Source organism: Neofelis nebulosa, chromosome X, assembly GCF_028018385.1.
Source record: "Neofelis nebulosa isolate mNeoNeb1 chromosome X, mNeoNeb1.pri, whole genome shotgun sequence".
NCBI lineage: Eukaryota > Metazoa > Chordata > Mammalia > Carnivora > Felidae > Neofelis > Neofelis nebulosa.
The window spans coordinates 87,016,173-87,038,044 of NC_080800.1; the positions used below are offsets into that span (position 1 = coordinate 87,016,173).

Below are 21,872 nucleotides of genomic sequence, written 5' to 3' on the forward strand. Positions count from 1 at the left end.
GAGGGAACAGCAAATGCAAAGGCCCTAATGCAGGACTATGTCTGGCATGTTTGGGAAATATAGAACTTAAACATGAAACCACAATGAGGGCAATACAGAAATATGTCATGAAACAATTGTATAAATTAAATATGTAAGTCCTTAGTAGTGGGAAAACATTCCATGGTATTGAGTTTTTCCCACAAAATTTCTTAAGGGAGATGAGTTTATTAAGGTATAATTAACATATGGTGTTATATTGGTTTCAGGTGTACAATATAATGATTTAACTATTCTGTACATTTACTGATACTCATCAGGATCTGTGTTCTCTTAATCCCCTTTATTTGTTTCACCTATTCCCCCCACCTAGTGGGGGATGAGTTTAGATTCAAGTCTTTCAGGAAGCAATTACCCAGTTTGACAAAGTGGAGGGCATTCGAGATGGAACACTATGTTAGTTAATATAGATATTTACCTTTGTCCCAGGCATATAGTAAGGCATATTTATATATTAGCTATTATTATTAAGGATAATGGGTATTATTAAGTTCTATATGAGAAGTATATATACTGGCTTAGCTGGTGAGAAGGATTTGCTTTAGGGATGATGTCGCTACCATTTTTAACCATGAAAACAGAATTTTTAAATTACCATGACATATTAAGTAGGATTTTTTTCTATTCTATTTTTTTTATTCTAGATACCAAAATAATTTCGCTTTCTCACCTTGAGATGACCTGGTCTAGCAGAAGGAATTTTCCTGCATTGCTTGTGAGAATCTTGCATAAATCCAAACTGCGATACTATGGAAAACCTGACAAAAAGATGATTGAGCCATACCAGGTATAAATCATGATTAACATATGACATGTTAATGTAACATTTATAGGTTATAGCTTACAGACATGACTCCTTATTAGGATAATTTATGTTCAAATTGTATTTTATAAATGTAATTTAATAATTTATAATTTACATAAATGTGTGTTTCAAGGTATTATTTTTATGTAATTTCTTGTACAAAAAGAAATTCTTTCTGTATTGGCACCTTTTTAGTTCCCTGAATCAGTTGGTCTACTTCATACTTTTTTCTGTATCTTCACCCTTTTCTTCACTAGTATGCTTTCTACACCAGCATATAGACATACTCTGGACTTTCATTTAAAAAAAAAGAAAAAATCTCCTTTGACCTCAGGACTCCTCTATTCCCTCACTCCTTTTCTTCTGGTAGGCTCCTTGAAGTAGTCTCCACTAGATATTTTCACTTACTTGTCTCCTATTTACTTCTTAACACAATTGGTTTGGCTTTTTTCTTCAGCTGGGCACTCACTAGAGACCTTTTAATTGTCAAATGTAGCTGATACTTTTCTGTTATCTTGACTCTCTGTGCTCTATAATGCCAATGAGAACTACTTCCTTGATTTCTGTCCTGTTTGTTTTTTTACCTAACGTTTTACTGTATTTTCACATGTTGTCAAGAATTATTTTAGGTGTTTTTTTTTTTTAAATTTTTTTTTCAACGTTTTTTATTTATTTTTGGGACAGAGAGAGACATAGCATGAATGGGGGAGGGGCAGAGAGAGAGGGAGACACAGAATCGGAAACAGGCTCCAGGCTCTGAGCCATCAGCCCAGAGCCCGACGCGGGGCTCGAACTCACGGACCGCGAGATCGTGACCTGGCTGAAGTCGGACACTTAACCGACTGCGCCACCCAGGCGCCCCTTAAGTGTTTTATTAAGATTTCATTATAAAAGTTATACATACTTGGAGGCAATTTGGAAATGTAGAAAGCAGTATAAATAAAGCTGAAAAAATATCACCCCAAATTCTACCAGAGAGGGTCACTGTTAATATTAAAGTGTGTTTCATCCCCTTTTTTCATATGAACATATCACATGTTTACATACATATATGTATGTAATATAGATCACATCTATATGTATATGTATGCATATAATATACTGCATGACTATGTGATAAATTATCTTACAAAATGGAAATCATATTGTATATACAATTTTATATTATTTAACATTTCCTTAAGTATTTTCTATCACTAAAAATCCTTCATTCATAACTTTGCATAGTTATAGATTGTACCATGTAATAACTTATTCAGTCATTCCCCTGTAGTTTTGCTTTCTCATCCTTAAAATTAGAATACCCTGTAGATAAAAGTAACAAATACGTATGTGCTTTTTTACTCTTTTTTTCTAGACCTTTTTGGAAGTGGCTGACAGTTCAGGCACAGTGTCAGTGATCATGTGGAATGCCCTGTGTCCTGAGTGGTATAAAAGTCTGCGGGTTGGTTTAGTTCTTCTGCTTCAGGATTATTCTGTTAAAAAGAGTTATCCATTCAGGATGCAGCCTCTCCCTGTGGATCCACAGATCAAACTAATTTCTACAATGGGTTAAGTATTCAATAAATTTGTTGTTTTATGGCTATTTTGTTTGTATAAATGTGAAAAGAACCATATCAGCCAAAGGCTGTTAAAAGTTGCTGAATCTGGGGCGCCTGGGTGGCTCAGTTGGTTAAGTGTCCGGCTTCAGCTCAGGTCATGATCTCACAGTCTGTGTGTTCGAGCCCCGCGTCAGGCTCTGTGCTGACAGCTCAGAGCCTGAAGCCTGCTTTGGATTCTGTGTCTCCTTCTCTCTCTGCCCCTCCCCTGCTCATGCTGTGTCTCTCTCTCTGTCTCAAAAATAAATAAAAACATTAAAAAAAATTGCTGAATCTGTTAGAACCTGGTAAACTTCTAAGTTCCTTTATAACATTTTTAAGCAATCACTTAATAACTATACTTATTTATGAATACATTTATTGAGAAAAAATATGTGATATATTTATTGTTGATTATGAATGAGCACCACTTAGGATGTACTTATATCTGTTTTCTTTTTTGTATTATAATACTAAATTAATGACTTAAATATACTTTTACTGTAAGGTGCTATTCGAAAGGGCTTTGTCAGCATTTTATTTTGAAATAATTTCAAACTTACATAAAAGTTGAGAGAATAGTATAAAGAACTCGCATATACCCTTTTCATGGATAAAACAGTTGTTAACATTTACCTTTACTTTATCATTCCCTGCCTCCATAAATCTAAATACATATATATATTACAAATATATATGTATATGTATTACAAATATTTATATACATGTATTGTATATATTTGAGAGTAAGTGGCAGCCATCACACATACCGTTACCTCAAAATACTTCAGTAATATTTCAATGTTTATTTCCTAAGAACAAGAACATTCTATTCTATAATCACAGTTCAGTTACAAATTCAGCAAATTTAAAATTGATAAACTGATGTTATCTAAGCTGTGGTCAATATTCAAATGCAATTGAATTGCTGCTCTTCCTAATTAGTACTAAAACAAAAGTTTTGACATCTTGGCATCATACTAAATATTTTTGGAGCATTAATATATTAAGTGATTGCTTTCAGATATGGATATGATATATGATATGATATATGATATGGTAATATAATTAATATATTAAGTGATTGCTTTCAGATATGGATATGAATTTTTTGCCTTTCTATTTTTAGAATTGTAGATTATATCACTCAACAAGTTTAGGTATTGTTATTGGCTCATAATAGTTTTATACTGGACCTGTATTTCTTTGTATTCTGAATTCCCTACTGATAGATTAAGCTTAATTACTTGGAGAATGTGCAGATAATATAGCTTTTGTTCACTGTTTCCTTAGATAGATGTTTATTTGGGGAATCTCATATGATTCCTTATTAAAATCTTAAGGATTTGGTAGGCATCAATCATGTCTTTCTGGATTAACAAGTTATTACCTAGTAGTTTGGCACAATTAGTCTATTATCTCATTACTCTTTATCATAAAGTTGAGAAATTACACTGATATTGATGTTGGGACTTACTTGAAAAAATACAGTAAAAACTGGCAAAAAGAAGCGAATTCACATGTTATTATTTCTATCAATTTGTAAATTCTTTCCACAACCAAGCATATCTAGGTGAAAAAAATTGAGACATTTGCCAATAAGAGATAAGGTAAGTGACTTTGTTGATGTCACATGATAAATCACTGGCATAGTGAAAACCTAGTTTTTCTGATACCTAACCTAGTGTTCTTTTTATGAGATACACTGTTTTCCTGGTGTAAAGAGAATTAATTTAAATCACAATTTTTACATGGCTGTGGGCAATCTAGAAATGTGTCTGGTACTAATAGCTGTTTCTAAACCTTAAAAATATATGGAAAGTAGAACAATAGACAGCATGTGGTCAATAGATAAACAGCTACTAAAACTTAACACTGAAATTGAATCAAGCACTATGCTACCTCTACTATATACAATTCTAGGGCCATATTTTCATATGGAAACTCCTGAAGATATGAGAGGTTATTTATACTTTCAAGTAAATAATTGAAAATACAGAAATTATTTTTTCAAATGGGAGTCTTGATGAGAATATATTGAAAATGTTTCTTTTAGTCTTTAAACAGTTTTATTTTTTATCAGTATTAGCATCAGTCTACTTTATCCTATACCCTTTTAAGAAAATTTTGTTTATTTCTTTAGAGAGAGAGTCCCAAGCAGGCTCCAAGTGGTTAGCACAGAGTCTGATGTTGGGCTCAAACTCACAAACTAGATGATTGTAACCTGAGATGCAACCGAGAGTCGGACACTTAACCAACTGAGCCACCCAGGCGCCCCTATCCCATACCTTTTTAATAAATAATAGGACTTTTTCCCTGTTTATCAGGGGTTAGCAAGCTATTTCTGTAAATAGCCAGATAGTAAATATTATAGGCTGTACAGGCGATATAGTTTCTGTCATAAATACTCAGCTCTGCCTTTTTAAAAAATGTTTATTTTGAGAGAGAGAAAGAGAGCATGAGCAGGGGAGGGGCAAAGAGAGAGGGAGAGAGAGGATCCCAAGCAGGCTCTACTCCATGAGCACAGAACCCATCATAGGGCTTGAACTCACGAACCATGAGATCATGACCTGAGCTGAAATCAAGAGTCAGAGGCTTAACTGACTGAGCCACCTAGGTGCCACCTCAGCTCTGCTTTTATAGAGTGAAGGCAGAGATAATATGTAAGGAATGGGCATGGCTGTGTTACAGTGAAACTTTATTTGCAAAAACAATCATCTAATCTGCAGAGTATAGTTTGCTGAGCCTATACATATATGCAGATCTCAACACTGCCTGGACATTAGTATCACTTGGGGAGCCTTAAAGAACCGTAGACACGCCACCCTCCGAGATTCTGATTTAATTACTCTGAGGAGGGAACCAAGACATTGGCGCATCTTTAAAATTCTTCAGGTGATTCTAATATGCAGCTACAGTTGAGATCTACTGATTTATGGTCTTTAAAAAGCTCAAATGTGTTAATAATCTTTTGAAGAGAAATGACAGTTCCGTAAACCATTCTAGACACAGGAGATATAAAGATAAGTAATGCAGAGTTCTACTTTAAAAAAATTAGTCTAGCAGGGTAATATATTACACTGTATGTTAACTAACCAGAATTTAAATAAAAATTTGAAAAAAATTAGTCTGACGGTAACAGATTAGTAAAATGGACAGTTTACAGTAAAATGAAAGATTAATGACAGTAAACAGTAAGAAGGTATGATGAACAAAAGGAGAGAGTAAATGAACAGAAATATAGTTGAGGAAAGAATGAATGGTTGGGAGAGTGGGAGAATGAGTTGGATGGGAGAAAGTGTAAGTGGGGGTTAGGAATAGTATCAGGGTAGTTTAAGTGTTATGACTAGGATAAATGAGAAAGAGTATGTAGTGGGGGCTGGTGTTGGACAGTAAGGGAATAAAGACTTGTGGTACCATCACTGCTTTCTAGATGCTGATGTTGAAAGACAAACTATTGGGGTAATTATCTTGGTTTATCTTTTCATATTTACATGTGTAGTTCCAAGTTACAGAGACGGAGAGATAATATTTTTTAAGACCAAATAAATGTGTTGTAAAACACAGGACATATTTGCTGGTAATGTGTGGTTTTGGAGATTGGCATTTTGCATATCATTCTGTCCTTGCCATTTTGCATATCATTCTGTCCTACCTTTTATCTTTTTTTAAAAAATTTTTTAGGGGCGCCTGGGTGGCGCAGTCGGTTAAGCGTCCGACTTCACCCAGGTCACGATCTCGCGGTCCGTGAGTTCGAGCCCCGCGTCAGGCTCTGGGCTGATGGCTCAGAGCCTGGAGCCTGTTTCCGATTCTGTGTCTCCCTCTCTCTCTGCCCCTCCCCTGTTCATGCTCTGTCTCTCTCTGTCCCAAAAATAAATAAAAAACGTTGAAAAAAAAAATAAAAAAAATAAAAAATTTTTTAACATTTATTTTTGAAAGACAGAGTGAGACAGAGCACGAGTTGGGGAGGGGCAGAGAGAGAGGGGGGACACAGAAGTCCTACCTTTTATCAAATAGTACTCACCTAGCATACCCACATAAACATTTTATTTTTTAAAATTTACTTATTTAAATTCAAGTTAGTAAACATACAGTGTAGTATTAGTTTCAGGAGTAGAACCCAGTGATTTATCACTTCCATGTAACACCCAGTGCTCATCCCAACAAGTGCCCTCCTTAATGCCCATCACTCATTTAGCCCATCCCCCCCGACCTCCCCTCCAGCAACCCTCAGTTTGTTCTCTTTAAGAGTCTCTTATGGTTTGCCTTGCTCTCCGTTTTTAACTTATTTTTCTTTCCTTTCCACTATGTTCATCTGCTGTGTTTCTTAAATTCCACATATGAGTGAAATCATTTATTTGTTTTTTTGTCTTATTTCTCTTAGCATAATACACTCTAGTTACATCCACGTTGTTGCAAATGGCAAGATTTCATTCTTTTTTTTACAGTGAAACTCAATATGTATTTCTATTTAATCACAACAATTAGAAAATATATCTTTTAAAACTACAATCTATCACAGCGTCAAAAATAGCAAAATAAACTAATTGATAAATATAACAAACTTGTATAAGGTTTACACTCTGAAAATTATGAGACATTATTAAGAAAAATTAAGAAAACACATATTGGGAGAAAGTTAATAATATTCCTGGACTGGGAGACTCACTATTATTAAGGTGTATAATTATCTTAAAATTGATTTATACATATAATGCTGTCCAAAACAAACTCCCAGTAGGCTCTTTTATGAAAACTGATAATCCAGGGTGGTTACATGGGTACACTCATTTGTCAAAACTTATAAAACTAAACACTTAGAATGACAGGTAAATTACGTGGATAAAGTTGATTTTAAAAATGAATAATGTTTTACCCAGTAGACAACACCTTAGAAATGAAGTAATTTTATTTAGATAAAGTCCTATAGAATGTATTAATTAATTAATTAATTAGTTTTTTATTTTTAACTTGTTTTATTTTTCATTTTTTTAAATTTACATCCAAATTAGTTAGCATATACTGCAACAATGATTTCAGGAGTAGATTCCTTAGTTCCCCTTACCTATTTAGCCCATCTCCCCTCCCACAATCCCTCCTGTAACCCTCAGTTTGTTCTCCATATTAATGAGTCTCTTCTGTTTTAAACCCCTCCCTGTTTTTATATTATTTTTGTTTCCCTTCCCTTATGTTCATCTGTTTTGTCTCTTAAAGTCCTCATATGAGTGAAGTCATATGATTTTTGTCTTTCTCTGACTAATTTCACTTAGCATAATACCCTCCAGTTCCATCCACGTAGTTGCAAATGGCACGATTTCATTATTTTTGATGGCCAAGTAATATTCCATTGTATATATATACCACATCTTCTTTATCCATTCATCCATCAGTGGACACTTGGGCTCTTTCCATACTTTGGCTATTGTTGATAGTGCTGCTATAAACATGGGGGTGCATGTGTCCCTTCAAAATAGCACACCTGTATCCCGTGGATAAATGCCTAGTAGTGCAATTGCTGGGCCGTAGGGTAGTTCTATTTTCAGTTTTTTGAGGAACCTCCCTACTGTTTCAGTGGTCCAGGTTCATTCTTCATTCTTCTGAGGAACCTCCCTACTGTTTTCCAGAGTGGCTACACCAGCTTACATTCCCTCCAGCAATGCAGAAGAGATCCTCTTTCTCCTCATCAACATCTGTTGTTGCCTGAGTTGTTAATATTAGCCATTCTGACAGGTATAAGGTGGTATCTCATTGTGGTTTTGATTTGTATTTACCTGATGATAAGTGATGTTGAGCATTTTTTCATGTGTTTGTTGGTTATCTGGATGTTTTCTTTGGAGAAGTGTCTATTCATGTCTTTTGCCCATTTCTTCACTGGATTATTTGTTTTTTGGGTGTTGAGTTTGATAAGTTCTTCATAGATTTTGGATACTAACCCTTTCTCTGATAAGTCATTGGCCAATTTCTTCTCCCATTCTGTAGGTTGCCTTTTAGATTTGCTGATTGTTTCCTTCGCTGTGCAGAAGCTTTTTATTTTGATGAGGTCCCAGTAGTTCATTTTTGCTTTTGTTTCCCTTGCCTCTGGTGATGTGTTGAGTAAGAAGTTGCTGTGGCCAAGATCAAAGAGGTTTTTGCCTGCTTTCTCCTCGAGGATTCTGATGGCTTCCTGTCTTATATTTAGGTCTTTCATCCACTTTGAGTTTATTTTTGTGTATTGTGTAAGAAAGTGGTCCAGGTTCATTCTTCTGCATGTCACTGTCCAGTTTTCCCAGCACCACTTACTGAAGAGACTGTCTTTATTCCATTGGATATTCTTTCTTGCTTTGTCAAAGATTAGTTGGCCATACGTTTATGGGTCCATTTCTGGGTTCTCTATTCTATTCCATTGATCTGAGTGTCTGTTCTTGCACCAGTACCATACTGTCTTGATGATTACAGCTTTGTAGTATAGCTTGAAGTCTGGGATTGTGATGCCTCCTACTTTGGTTTTCTTTTTCAAGGTTGTTTTGGCTATTTGGGGTCTTTTCTGATGCCATACAAATTTTAGGATTATTTGTTCTAGCTCTGTGAAGAATGCTGGTGTTATTTTGATAGGGATTGCATTGAATATGTAGATTGCTTTGGGTAGTATCGACATTTTAACAATATTTGTTCTTCCTATCCAGGAGCATGGAATCTTTTTTCCATTTTTTTTTTGTGTCTTCTTCAATTTCTTTCGTAAGCTTTCTATAGTTTTCGGTGTATAGATTTTTCACCTCTTTGGTTAGATTTATTCCTCGGTATTTTATGGGTTTTGGTGCAACTGTAAATGGGATCAATTACTTGATTTCTTTTTCTGTCGCTTCATTGTTGGTGTATAGGAATACAACCAATTTCTGTGCATTGATTTTATATCCTGCAACTTTGCTGAATTCATGAATAAATTCTAGCAGTTTTTTGGTGGAATCTTTAGCTTTTTCCGTATAGTGTATCATGTCATCTGTGAAGAGTAAAAGTTTGACCTCCTCCTGGCCGATTTGGATGCCTTTTATTTCTTTGTGTTGTCTGATTGCAGAGGCTAAGAATTCCAATACTATGTTGAATAAGAGTGGCGGGAGTGGACATCCCTGTCTTGTTCCTGACCTTAGGGGGAAAGCTCTCTCAGTTTTTCCCCATTGAGGATGATATTAGCATTGGTTTGTTCATATATGGCTTTTATGATCTCCAGGTATGCTCCTTCTATCCCTACTTTCTTGAGGGTTTTTATCAAGAAAGGATGCTGTATTTTGTCAAATGCTTTCTCTGCATCTATTGAGAGGATCATATGGTTCTTGTCCTTTCTTTTATTGATGTGATGAATCACGTTAATTGTTTTGTGGATATTGAACCAGCCCTGCATCCCAAGTATAAATCCCACTTGGTCGTGGTGAATAATTTTTTTAATGTATTGTTGGATCCGGTTGGTTAATATCTTGTTGAGGATTTTTGCATCCATGTTCATCAGGGAAATGCATAAATGTTTATAATTGTATATAGTTCTCCTTTTTAGTGGGGTCTCTGTCCGGTTTTGGAATCAAGGTAATGCTGACTTCATAGAATGAGTTTGGAAATTTTCCTTCCATTTCTATTTTTTGTAGTAGCTTCAAGAGAATAGGTGTTAACTCTTCCTTAAATGTTTGGTAGAATTCCCCTGGAAAGCCGTCTGGCCCTGGACTCTTGTTTTTTGGCAGATTTTTGATTGCTAATTTGATTGCCTTATTGGTTATGGGTGTTTTCAAATTTTCTATTTCTTCCTGTTTCAATTTTGGTGTGTCTATGTTCTAGGAATTTGTCCATTTCTTCCAGATTGCCCATTTTATTGGCATATAATTGGTCATAATACTCTCTTATTGTTTTTATTTCTCCTGTGTTGGTTGTGATCTCTCCTCTTTCATTCTTGATTTTACTTATTTTGGTCCTTTCCTTTTTCTTTTTGATCAAACTGGCTAGTGGTTTATCAATTTTGTTAATTCTTTCAGAGAACAAGCTTCTGGTTTCATTGATCTGTTCTACTGTTTTTGGGGTTTTGATAGCATTAATTTCTGCTCTAATCTTTATTATTTCCTGTCTTCTGCTGGTTTTCGGTTTTATTTGCTGTTCTTTTTCCAGCTCCTTAAGGTGTCAAGTTAGGTTGTATATCTGAGATCTTTCTTCTTTCTTTAGGAAGGCCTGGTATATACTTTCCTCTTATGACTGCCTTTACTGCGTCCCAGACGTTTTGGGTTGTGGTGTTGTCATGTTCACTGACTTCCATATACTTTTTAATTTCCTCTTTAACTGCTTGGTTATCCCATTCATTCTTTAGTAGGATGTTCTTCAGTCTGCAAGTATTTGTTACCTCTCCAAAATTTTTCTTGTGGTTGATTTCAAGTTTCGTAGCATTGTGGTCTGAAAATACACACAGTATGATCTCAATCTTTTTGTACTTACTTAGGGCTGATTTGTGTCCCAGGATATAGTCTATTCTGGAGAACATTCCACGTACACTGGAGAAGAATGTATATTCTGCTGCTTTAGGATGAAATGTTCTCAATATATCTGTTAAGTCCATCTGGTCCAGTGTGTCATTCAAAGCCATTGTTTCCTTGTTGATTTTTTGATTAGATGATCTGTCCATTGCTGTGAGTGGGGTGTTGAAGTCTCCTACTATTATGGTATTATTACTGATGAGTTTCTTTATGTTTGTGATTAATTGATTTATATATTTGGGTACTGCCATATTTGGCACATAAATGTTTACAATCATTAGGTCTTCTTGGTGGATGGACTCCTTGATTATGATATAATGCCCTTCTGCATCTCTTGATACAGTCTTTATTTTAAAGTCTCAACTGTCTGATACAAGTATAGCTACTCTGGCTTTCTTTTGTTGACCATTAGCATGATAGATGGTTCTCCATCCCCTTATTTTCAATCTGAAGGTGTCTTCAGGTCTAAAGTGGGTCTCTTGTAAACAGCATATAGATGGATCTTGTTTTTTTATCCATTATGTTACCGTATGTCTTTTGACTGGAGCATTGAGTCCATTGATGTTTAGAGTGAGTACTGAAAGATATGAATTTATTGCCATTATGATGTTTGTGGAGTTGGAGTTTTCTGGTGGTGTTCTCTGGTCCTTTCTAATCTTTATTGCTTTTGGTATGTGTGTGTGTGTGTGTGTGTGTGTGTGTGTATATAAAATATAAATATTTACATATTTATATATTGTATTTTATATAACATTACGTATTATATATCATATTTTATATATAATAAATATAATATTTTATAAAGATTTTTAAATAAAAAAATATATAAATATTCATCTTTTCTCCTCTCCTTCTATTTTGAATGACAGCCTCATTGGATAAAGAATTGTTGGCTACATATTTTTCTGATTCAGCACATTGAATATATCCTGCCACACCTTTCTGGCTTGCCAAGTTTCTGTGGATAGGTCTGCTGCAAACCTGAGCTGTCTTCCCTTGTAGGTTAGGGACTTTTTTTCCCTTGCTGCTTTCATGATTCTCTCCTTGCCTGAGTAGTTTGTGAATTTGACTATGATATGCCTTGTTGATGGTCGGTTTTTGTTGAATCTAATGTGGGTCCTCTGTGCTTCCTGAATTTTGATGTTTGTGTCTTTCCCCAGGTTAGGAAAGTTTTCCACTGTGATTTGCTCACATAACCATTCTACCCCTGATTCTCTCTCTTCCTTTTCTGAGACCCCTATGATTTTGATGTTGCTCCTTTTTAATGAATCACTGATTTCTCTAATTCTTAAATTGTGCTCTTTTGCCTTAATCTCCCTCTTTTTTTCTGCTTCGTTATTCGCTATAAGTTTGTCCTCTATATCGCTGATTCTCTGTTCTGCCTCGTCCATCCTTGCTGCCGCTGCATCCATCCGTGATTGCAGCTCAGTTATAGCATTTTTAATTTCATTCTATTTTTTTTACTTCTTTTATCTCTTCAGAAAGGGATTCTAATCTGTTTTCAACTCCAGCTAGTATTCTTATTATCATGATTCTAAATTCTGGTTCAGACATTTTGCTTGTATCTGTGTTGGTTAAATCCCTGGCTGTCGTTTCTTCATGCTCTTTCTTTTGGGGCGATTTCCTTCATTTTGTCATTTTTAAAGGAGAAAAGGTATTAATGAGGTAGATAAATTAAAATTTAAAAAATAAAATTAAAAAATATTGTAATTAAAAATTTAAAAACACACACACACAAAAATCTAATAAATGATGCTAGATCCTAGGTGTGTTTTGGTCTGGGTGTTCAAAGTGGTTTGACAGATTAGAGAAAACAAAAGGGTGGAAGAAAAAGAGAAAAAAGAAATCATTTGAGAATTTGAAAAAATGAATACACTGAAGTAGACTAAAATGAGATGATGGGAGTAAAATAGAATTTGAAAGAATTTACACAAAAGTAAAAAATATAGTAAAAAAATTAAAATATTTTTAATAAAAATTGAAAATAAAAATGAATTTTTCTCCTTCTGTATTCAAGAAAAACAATAGTGTAAAAGAAAAAAGAAAGAAAACTGATAAGATGGACCTGCTAACAGATTGAAATAGGAATGAGATGACTTCATTTTCCCCTAGAAGTCAGACTATGTAGCGCTTTTTAGTCCATAAGCTAAGTAGGTGTGGATACTTGTATTCTTGAAGAGCCAAGTTGGCCCAGTTGGGCGGGGCTCAGTGTAACGGCTCTGTTCTCCACTAGATGGCGCCGCTAGCCTACTGGGGTGGGTTGTTGCAGTGCCCGTAGGTGTGTATGCGTGGGAGCTGTAAAAATGGCATCACCCAGCTACCCAGTCTCTAGTATGGGAACTGTTCTCTCCAATCAGCAATTGGACACCTGTCCTCTGTCTTCAGCTTTCATTCTCTCCCTGCTTCTTCACTGTCCATGACCAAGCCCCAGGCAGTACCTCTCTCCCAAGTTTTGTCTCAGATGTGGCTGTTTTCCCCGGCCCCTTACTTCTGAAGGACTGCGGATTTGACCTGTTCCGCCCCTCTGTGGGAGGGTCTCACCCAGCAATGGCCAAATGCTGGCTGCACCCAGGAACACCTGCTGGACCCTGCTGCTGCTGGTGCCCCGAGACTGCCGCCAGGTGCCAGCCCACCCCAGAAAAAGTTTGGGAGATGGTGTAGCAGCAGCATTTCAGGGTATGGAAAATCACAACACATATCTAGCACCAGGCTTCACCCTTAATGACTTTGTTCCAGCACCAGCGAATGTGGTCATTTTCTGGGGTCTGCTGGGACCAGGTGGCTTCAACAGTCTCTACCAAATGTCCTTCCAGCATTGGAACCACTTTTCCCCATGTGGCTTGAGAACCTCTCAGACCCCCCCTCTGTTCCTGGGGATTCACCCTTCCCACCAGAGCACTGCCAGGTTTCGAGCTGCAGAGTTGCAGACTTTGCGCTCCCCTTGTTTACAGTCTTAATGGAATTTAAACCCTCTCCTTTCTCCCTTTTTAGTTTAGTCCCTGTGGCTGTTTCCAATTTTCCACTTTCTCTCCAGCTGCTTTTGGGGAGGGGTGCTTTTCCTGTATTTTCCCCCGCCCCAGTCTCTGTCCTCTCTCTGCCTGCAAAGATGGCTCCCTGCCCACTGCCAGCTTCTCTCTCCCCACGTTCACCGCTCTATGCCACGTACCTGCTGAATTCTGTGGCTCAGGTTATGCAGATTGTTGTGTGAATCCTCCAATCAGTTTTCTAGGTGTGTAGGATGGTTTAATGTTGGTCTGGCTATATTTCATGGACACGAGACACACAAAAAACTTCCATGCTGTTCTGCCATCTTGGCTCCTCCACTCATTCTTTTTGATCACCAAGTAGTAATCCAACATCTAAAAATCTTGAGTTTTTCAGACTGTTTTGTATAATACCTATTGAGATAAGTGTTTTGGGTTTTGGTGGGAAGGGGCTGTTTATTTCATTAAAAACCCTGGCATTTTGTAGCTGGGAGGGAACTTAAATATAATCAAGTAACTATGACTATGAAAGTGCTTTGTAAAATGCAGACTGTTGTCTGGGTGCAAGGTAATATGTAACACAAACGTTCCTCACTTATATGCGAAAAGACTAAAACTCATAAAGGTTAAATGAATTTTCTAGTCACATGGCTGGTAATAGGCAGGATGAAAAATTAAGTGTCTTTGTCCTGTTTTAATCTTTGTTTCCTACACAGCAAATTCTTAGAAAATATTTCCTACTGCATAAAAGGAGATAGAAAGCCCAGATAGCTATATAACTATTAAAGAAATTGAATCAAAGTTTTAAAATCTTTCCACAAAGCATCCGTCATTTTATAGGCAAATTCTACCGAAAATTCATGGAATATATCAATACAAAACTATTCCAGAGAATAAAATAAGAAGGCATACTTTCTAACTCATTCTTTGCTACCAATATGACCTTGATAAAACTAAAGAAAAATAGTATGAAAGAGAAAAATTAAAGGCTAACTTCAGCCTTGAATATATATAGATATTTTAAATAGAATATTAGCAAACTGAATTCACTTCTATGTAAAAAGTGATTACTCAGTGTGACTAAGTTGCATCGTTCTCCAGCAATGCAAAGTTGATTTTACATGTGAAAATCTGTAGTGTCACTCCTCACATCAACAGATTAAAGAAGATAATGGTCATCCTAGTAGAGGCACAAGAGGCATTTGTGAAATTTTTACACCAATTCATAAATTTAAAAAAGAAAATAGCAAGAGAAGGAACTTTCCTTAACCTGATAAAGGATGTTTACAAAATAAAAACAAAACAAACACACCTCTAAGTAGGGAAAATTTAAAAACACTCCTTTTTCAAATGGAGAACATGGATATCTCATATTCCTGTTTTTATTTGTTATACTGGCTGCCCTAGCCAAAGTGAAGATAAAATGCATTAAAATCATAAGGATTTTAAGGAAAAGCACAAAACTGTCATTATTAATAAATTAGAATTTCTACAAAGAATGTACAAAATAACACAAAGTATTAAATAAAAATAGTAAGATATTGGCAAAGTTAGCTATGAGACCAGTATACCAAAGTCAGTTGATTTTGTGTACTACAATAACAGTTAGGAATTGTAATTTTAAAAAAATAACTTACCTTGTCAACAATAATTACAAGGTATCTAGAAATAAATCTAACAGAAGATAAGTAAGACCTGTTTGGAGATATTATAATACTTTATTGAAAGACATTAAAAATTCTCTAAATAAATGGAGAAATATCCCATGTAGGAAGTCAGTCTCAATTTTGTAAGTGTGTCAAGTACCCCCAAATTGATCTGCAGATTCAGTCCTATTCCATAAGATTTTTTTTCCTGGAACTGACAAACTGATTCTAAAATTTATATGAAGGCACATAATTATCAAAAGTAGTCAAAACAGTTCTGAAGAAAAGTAGTAGGGAGCTGCAGAGTGAGTGAAGACTTGTCCTACAAATATCATAAGTTAATATAAAAGAATTTATGGCCATGTAATATTGGTATAGGTATAAACAGAATGATAAGAAAATCACAATTCAATTGAGATATAGCCCTAAACACACAAAATTTTGATAGGGTATATGTGCTGTACAGATCATAAAGAAAGGAAGAACTATTCAGTAAATAGTATTGGAATAATTAAAAATTGGAGAAAAAATGACATTATATCCCTATCTCATACCGTATAAAAAGCCAATTCCAGATATATCAAATGTAAAAGCCAAAATTTTTAGAAGAACTTGTAAGAAATATGTGTTTGACCTTGGGATAAGGAAGGATTTCTTGGATAAGATACAGGAAATAGTATTTGTAAATGAATGATTATTAAACCTGACTACATTGAAATTAGAAACTTTTTTTCATCAAAAGACACCATAAAAAGAATGAAAAACAATCCACAGACTGGGTGAATATATTTGCAATAATATAATCAACAAAGTATTAGTATTCCATATATATGAAGAAGTCCTTCAAATAAATAAGAAAAAGACAATCCAATAGAAAAGTGGGAAAAAGACACAAACAGGTATTTCACAAAAAAGAATGCATGAATGAACGATAAGTATATGAAATGTTCAACATGATTAATGATAAGGGAAGTGCAAAATAAAACTAACACAAATTGTCATTTTGTGTCACTGGATTGACAAAAAATACATTTGACAGTAGCAAAATTTGGAGAGGATATTGATCAATGGAATTCTTACACATTGCTGGTAGAACTATAAATAGGTTAATTACTTGAAAATAGTTAGGAATTAGCCTGTAGAGTGGAACATTTTCACATTATACAATCCAGGGTTTCCCTCCTGGGTATAATACCCTAGAAGAATTTTGCCTGTGTGCACAGGGAGACATGTACAAAAAGTTCATAGTGACCCTGTTTATAATAGCAAAAAACAAGAAATAACCCAAATGTCGATCAACACAACAATGGGTAAATAAAATTGTAATATGTCAACACCTTGGAACATTATTCAGCAGTGGGAATAATAAAATAAAAGCACTACATGCAGCTACATGGATGAATTTTAGGACCATAAAGTGTAACCTTAGAACACTGGATGTGGTATGATTCTATCCATATAAAGTTAAGAAACAGGGATGCCTGGGTGGCTCAGTTGGTTAAGCATCTGACTTCAACCCAGGTCATGATCTCATACTCCCTGAGTTCAAGCCCTGTGTGGGGCTCTGTGCTGACAGCTCAGAGCCTGGAGCCTGCTTGGGATTCTGTGTCTCCCTCTCTTTCTGCCCCTATCCCACTTGCACTCTGTCTTTCAAAAATAAAATAAAAGCATAAAAAATCTTTAAAAACAAAGATAAACAGTATTTTGGGCAAAAAATATAAATGATAAAAACCTTTTTTTAAAAGAAAAATGATAAAATTTAAAGAATGGCTAACTTTTGGTGGAGAGATAAGTAGATATGTTAATGTAGGAGTAAGTAGAAGAAAGCTTTTGATGAAGGTTAGTGGTGGGCTCCAAAGAGTTCAATCTAATATTGTGCTGTGTGATTTGTACACCTGTGTATTTTTTATCTGTATCAAATGTCATATTAAAGTAATATATTTGTTTTTCAGAAATCTGCCTCAACCTCCGAGATCCTCCAACTAACATAATTATCATTCCAGAAAAGCAGGTGAAACCTGAATGGAGATTGCCAAAATTAAATCACCGCTTTATCACAAGGTAAAATGGCCTTGTGTAAAATACCTTAAGTATTAATTTTTAACATTAGACACTGAAACAATGTATTATTATGGCTCAAAATCTACCCCCAAATTATGTCCTATCAATTATATAGATAAACATTTTCACAGTCATAATTTTAGAATGCTTTTTCAGTGTTTAAAGATACAGTATTTAATAATTTTCCTTTTTTTAGGTCAGAATTGGATGATATGCCAGAAAATCATATCTGTGATGTTATTGGCATTTTAGTTTTTGTAGGAAGGGTCCAGCGGTCAAAAAAGAAAGGTAAGCTTTTAAAATTGAAAGTCATGAAAGTATTTCAGTGAATAGTTCTGTGTTCATACATGCATAGTTGGTTACCTTCATTTATTCTAATATTCTATCCATATAGAAAGCCGTGAAGATTTTTGGTCATATCGCTGGATTCACATTGCTGACGGGACTTCAGAACAACCATTTATAGTGGAGCTGTTTTCTACTTCTCAGCCAGAAATCTTTGAAAATATTTACCCAAGTATTCAGTCCAATATTTTTATCTTTTTATTTTTGGAAGTGGGGGGCATTGACTTAAAAAAATGTTACAGCGTACTGACTTACAGAGGAGCATGATACTGAGTTAGCAAATTCAAGCAGTGTGATAGCATGTTTAAATTTTTTCTATATTATTATATTTGGTGTTACAGAAATTAACCACCTTCTGGTTTTCTATTCAGAGTTGATTTGGGATTGAAACCAGTTTTTCAGAAAACAGGTGCTTTTATCAATGCTCATTATTAGCATTTCAGGCATAAAAGCTTAACATTCAGTGAAACTAAAGCATAGGTACTCAATTCCCTTTGTATCCATTTGAAAATTGACTAAGTAGACCCCAAAAAAGACAACGAAGACTTTACTAGTATAGAATTGATTGGTAGGGGATTGACATTTTGTGTAATTAAGTAAGGACAATGTAAGTATGATTTCATTTGAGTTTTAAATTAATGTTAGATTGGTGGTATTTTAGCAGCTGGTCAGTGTTTCACTTTGGTGTTGACCTTTCCTCCTTGCATTTATTCAGATATTTAGGTGTTTTTTCCACTAATTTTATTCATTTGAAAACATTTTAGGTATGCCCTACATATTGTATTTTATACAAGTTAGTTTTCTGATCTATTATGATAAGAAAAGAAGTATATTTAATACTTTTTAGCAAATTAAATGAATTTTTCCTTGTATCAACTTGTAGCATAAAGCTATTATAGATACTGTATGCTATTTTACTATTTTTCAAGTGATTATATGAATAAAATACTGATTGTGAAATGTTTGCCAACATTGGGAAATCTTCCAATCTTGACCACCTGTAATTTTTAAAATCGTCAACAAGGTAAAAATTGTAGAACATCAGGATATCTAGAGACCATATACAGAGCTGTTGTGCTACCCCTTTAGTGGCTGTTGCAAAACAGCATTGCACACCATTCAGATATTACCTTATTAGATTCTGTCATCGGCTTGTGAAATTAAAACTTTAAAATATATCTGAATAGAATTAAACCTCACCCCAACTGTTGAGAAGGCAGAAAGAGTTTTTGCTAAACCAAGGCATGAGCTTCCAAGGTGAGCTGGGCTATGATTTCTCATGTAACTTCTCTCAGGACATAAGTGATTGGTAGTGATGACTTCTGATGACAATTCTGTTACCTCGTTTTATGTAGGTTTTATGGCCAGAGCCTCTCTCTTTGTAGCCACTTCAAACAAGCTGGCATAACTTTCAGATAATTATTTTTTTCACAGAAATGTTGCCAAGTATGCATATGTTCTGTTTCTTATGATAATGTGAAGTGCATCTCTCTAAGAAAGGTGACCTTGGTGAGATTTACTCTAGCACAATAGTTGACAATGATCACAATTTATCTTCATCTTTTGACCAAGATGAAAAAAAATTATTAAATGAATCATGAGTATTAAGGGGGCTTCAGGCCTATGAAGGGGAACATGACCAACTGTCTTCTGGAATAATACCAGAATCCTTTGGGAGTAGAGCATCTTTTTCACTTTTGATTAAGGAAACTGAAGAGCTAAGGGGGAACTAATATTGTTTACTATGTACCAGATGCTTGTCGATGCTATCTCATTTTGTGCTCCTAGTTACCTTTTTAAAAGTTGATGTTTTTACAGATTTACAGGTAAGGAAACAAAGGTCCAGAAGGGTTAAGTAATTTCCTGGATGTCAGACAGCTAAAAGGTGTCGGGTCGGAATGTCTGGTTTTTAACAGTCATGAAGTGAGAAGTAGATGTTTCTTTAATATTCCTATATCAACATCTTTAACCATGAATAGTGACGTATTTGTATGGTTTTTAAATAAAGGACAGTAATATAAAGTAGGAATTATTCTTAGTCATTTCAACAGCTTTCCCTTATTTTTATTGCCCAAATAAAGAAGTAGGAAATGTTAGATATAGTAAATGAGTTTATAGTTATTATCATACTCAAGGGAAATATTTATTTCAAATGAGAACTTAACCGTTATTGTGAGATTATAAGTATTTACATTTATTTCCTCATTTCCTAGTTCATAAGACCATAACTGTTTGGGTATGTAATGAGTTAAAAAAATTTTAAATGTTGTTGGCTTTAAGAAACTTTACCTTAGTAACTGACAGTTAAAAACAATTCAGCAAGGTGAATAGAAGAGAATAGGTTGTATAAGCCCTGTCATGAGGCTTAAGGTCTAATTAAGATAAACACCTGCATAAACAAATTTAAGTTAATGCATACCCCTATCTGGTGGAAGGAGAGTAATTCAGGGATCAGTGTTAGATTGGGTTAATCAGTAAAAGCATCCTGGAGAAACTAAGCTTTTTTTTCCTCTGTAGGAAATAACTATTCATACTCAGTTGTGTGCCTGATTAGAAAGACTGTTGTAGTCTTCAACTGTGCAGCAAGCAGTGACTTCAGTTAGGTGCAGCCATTGTACTTTCTAAAGGAAAAGTAAGTGTTAGATCCCATATCTAAAGGAAAAGGTTAACTGTTAGATCCTTGTTGTTCCAAGTGTGGTCACAGGACCTGCAACACTAGTATCACCTCGAGCTTATTAGAAGTAGAGAATCTCAGGCCCCACTCTGAAACTACTGATTCTTAATTTGCATTTTAACAACTGTCCCAGGTGATTCCTATGTTTATTAAGGTTTGAGAGGTACTGTGTTAGATCCTGATCTTGATATGTCCTCTTTGAAATGCAGAAGTTATTTCCTAACTGTTTCCATTTTCTACAGTGACATATTTTGTGTGTACTCAGTTGAAACTTGTCAGGAATGATGCTCAAGTACCTAAACTGCTTTACCTAACCACTACAAATGAGAGCCGAGTGTTTCTTACTGGTGAGCAATTTGTTTATATTTTATTGGAGATGTAATATATTTTCTACTGACTAAGTTAACGTTTACATTAAAACATTTGACCACAAGATAGCTTTATTTTAATTTCCTTAATCATTGCGAGAATGTTTTAACAAAGAATATTTAGCCCATGAAATATATTGCTTCTGAATTATTTATGACTGAAGCAATGATTTTCTGACTCACTGGAGAATTGCTTTGATGTCCTTTGGTTAACTTCTAATTCCTACCTGATGTAAGGTAGATAATCATAAATTGCTTGATAGATTGAAGACTGTTAGGCCCTATATCACAATATGGATACAATTAACTATTTTTAAATACTAACTAAAAATATGAATCAGATTTTGGTCCCTGATCTCAAATTTTACTTACATAGCAAGAAGAGTCTCACTGGTTGTCTACAAGTACATTATTTTTCTCTATTCTTTCTTATAACAGGGTCAAAACAATAAAGATAAAAAGTTCCAAATGAGTAAAGAAATAGTGTGGTGTGTTTACTAAAATACTACCATGTTAATCATTAAGAAATTTGTCAATAGAAGAATCCTATGAAGGATGTAATACACATCTTTGTCAACACTTCCTTTTATAAATACTAACAATATCAGATATAAATGGCACTGTTAAGTATGTTTTAAGAACATGAATTTAAATGCTGATCTATATTATAGGCTATTCATTTTCAACATGATGCCATACCTTTAGGTGAATACATGATTTAAAAATCAATTTTTAAGAAGATGCCAACCATTTTGATAGTTAGAAAAATCCAGATTATTAGGTTTTTTTGTTATGACTTTTCAGTATCCTATAGATAGCTACACTTTAGTCCACTTAAACTCTAATATGTCTGATTTCCTTCTCAATTTAGGATTGGTTTAGTGTCTGAT

The 21,872-nt window shown here is 34.8% G+C and overlaps 1 protein-coding gene across 1 annotated transcript in view; it reads left to right on the forward strand.

Annotated features, from left to right (window-relative positions):
• RADX (RPA1 related single stranded DNA binding protein, X-linked) overlaps window positions 1-21,872 on the forward strand; it is a 77,694-nt gene that overhangs the window by 15,001 nt on the left and 40,821 nt on the right. Inside the window, exons 2-7 of the mRNA XM_058712979.1 lie at window positions 684-826; window positions 2,202-2,394; window positions 17,487-17,595; window positions 17,792-17,883; window positions 17,990-18,112; window positions 20,857-20,961. Coding sequence (XP_058568962.1) covers window positions 684-826; window positions 2,202-2,394; window positions 17,487-17,595; window positions 17,792-17,883; window positions 17,990-18,112; window positions 20,857-20,961 — 765 coding nt within the window. The remainder of the gene's footprint in view (window positions 1-683; window positions 827-2,201; window positions 2,395-17,486; window positions 17,596-17,791; window positions 17,884-17,989; window positions 18,113-20,856; window positions 20,962-21,872) is intronic.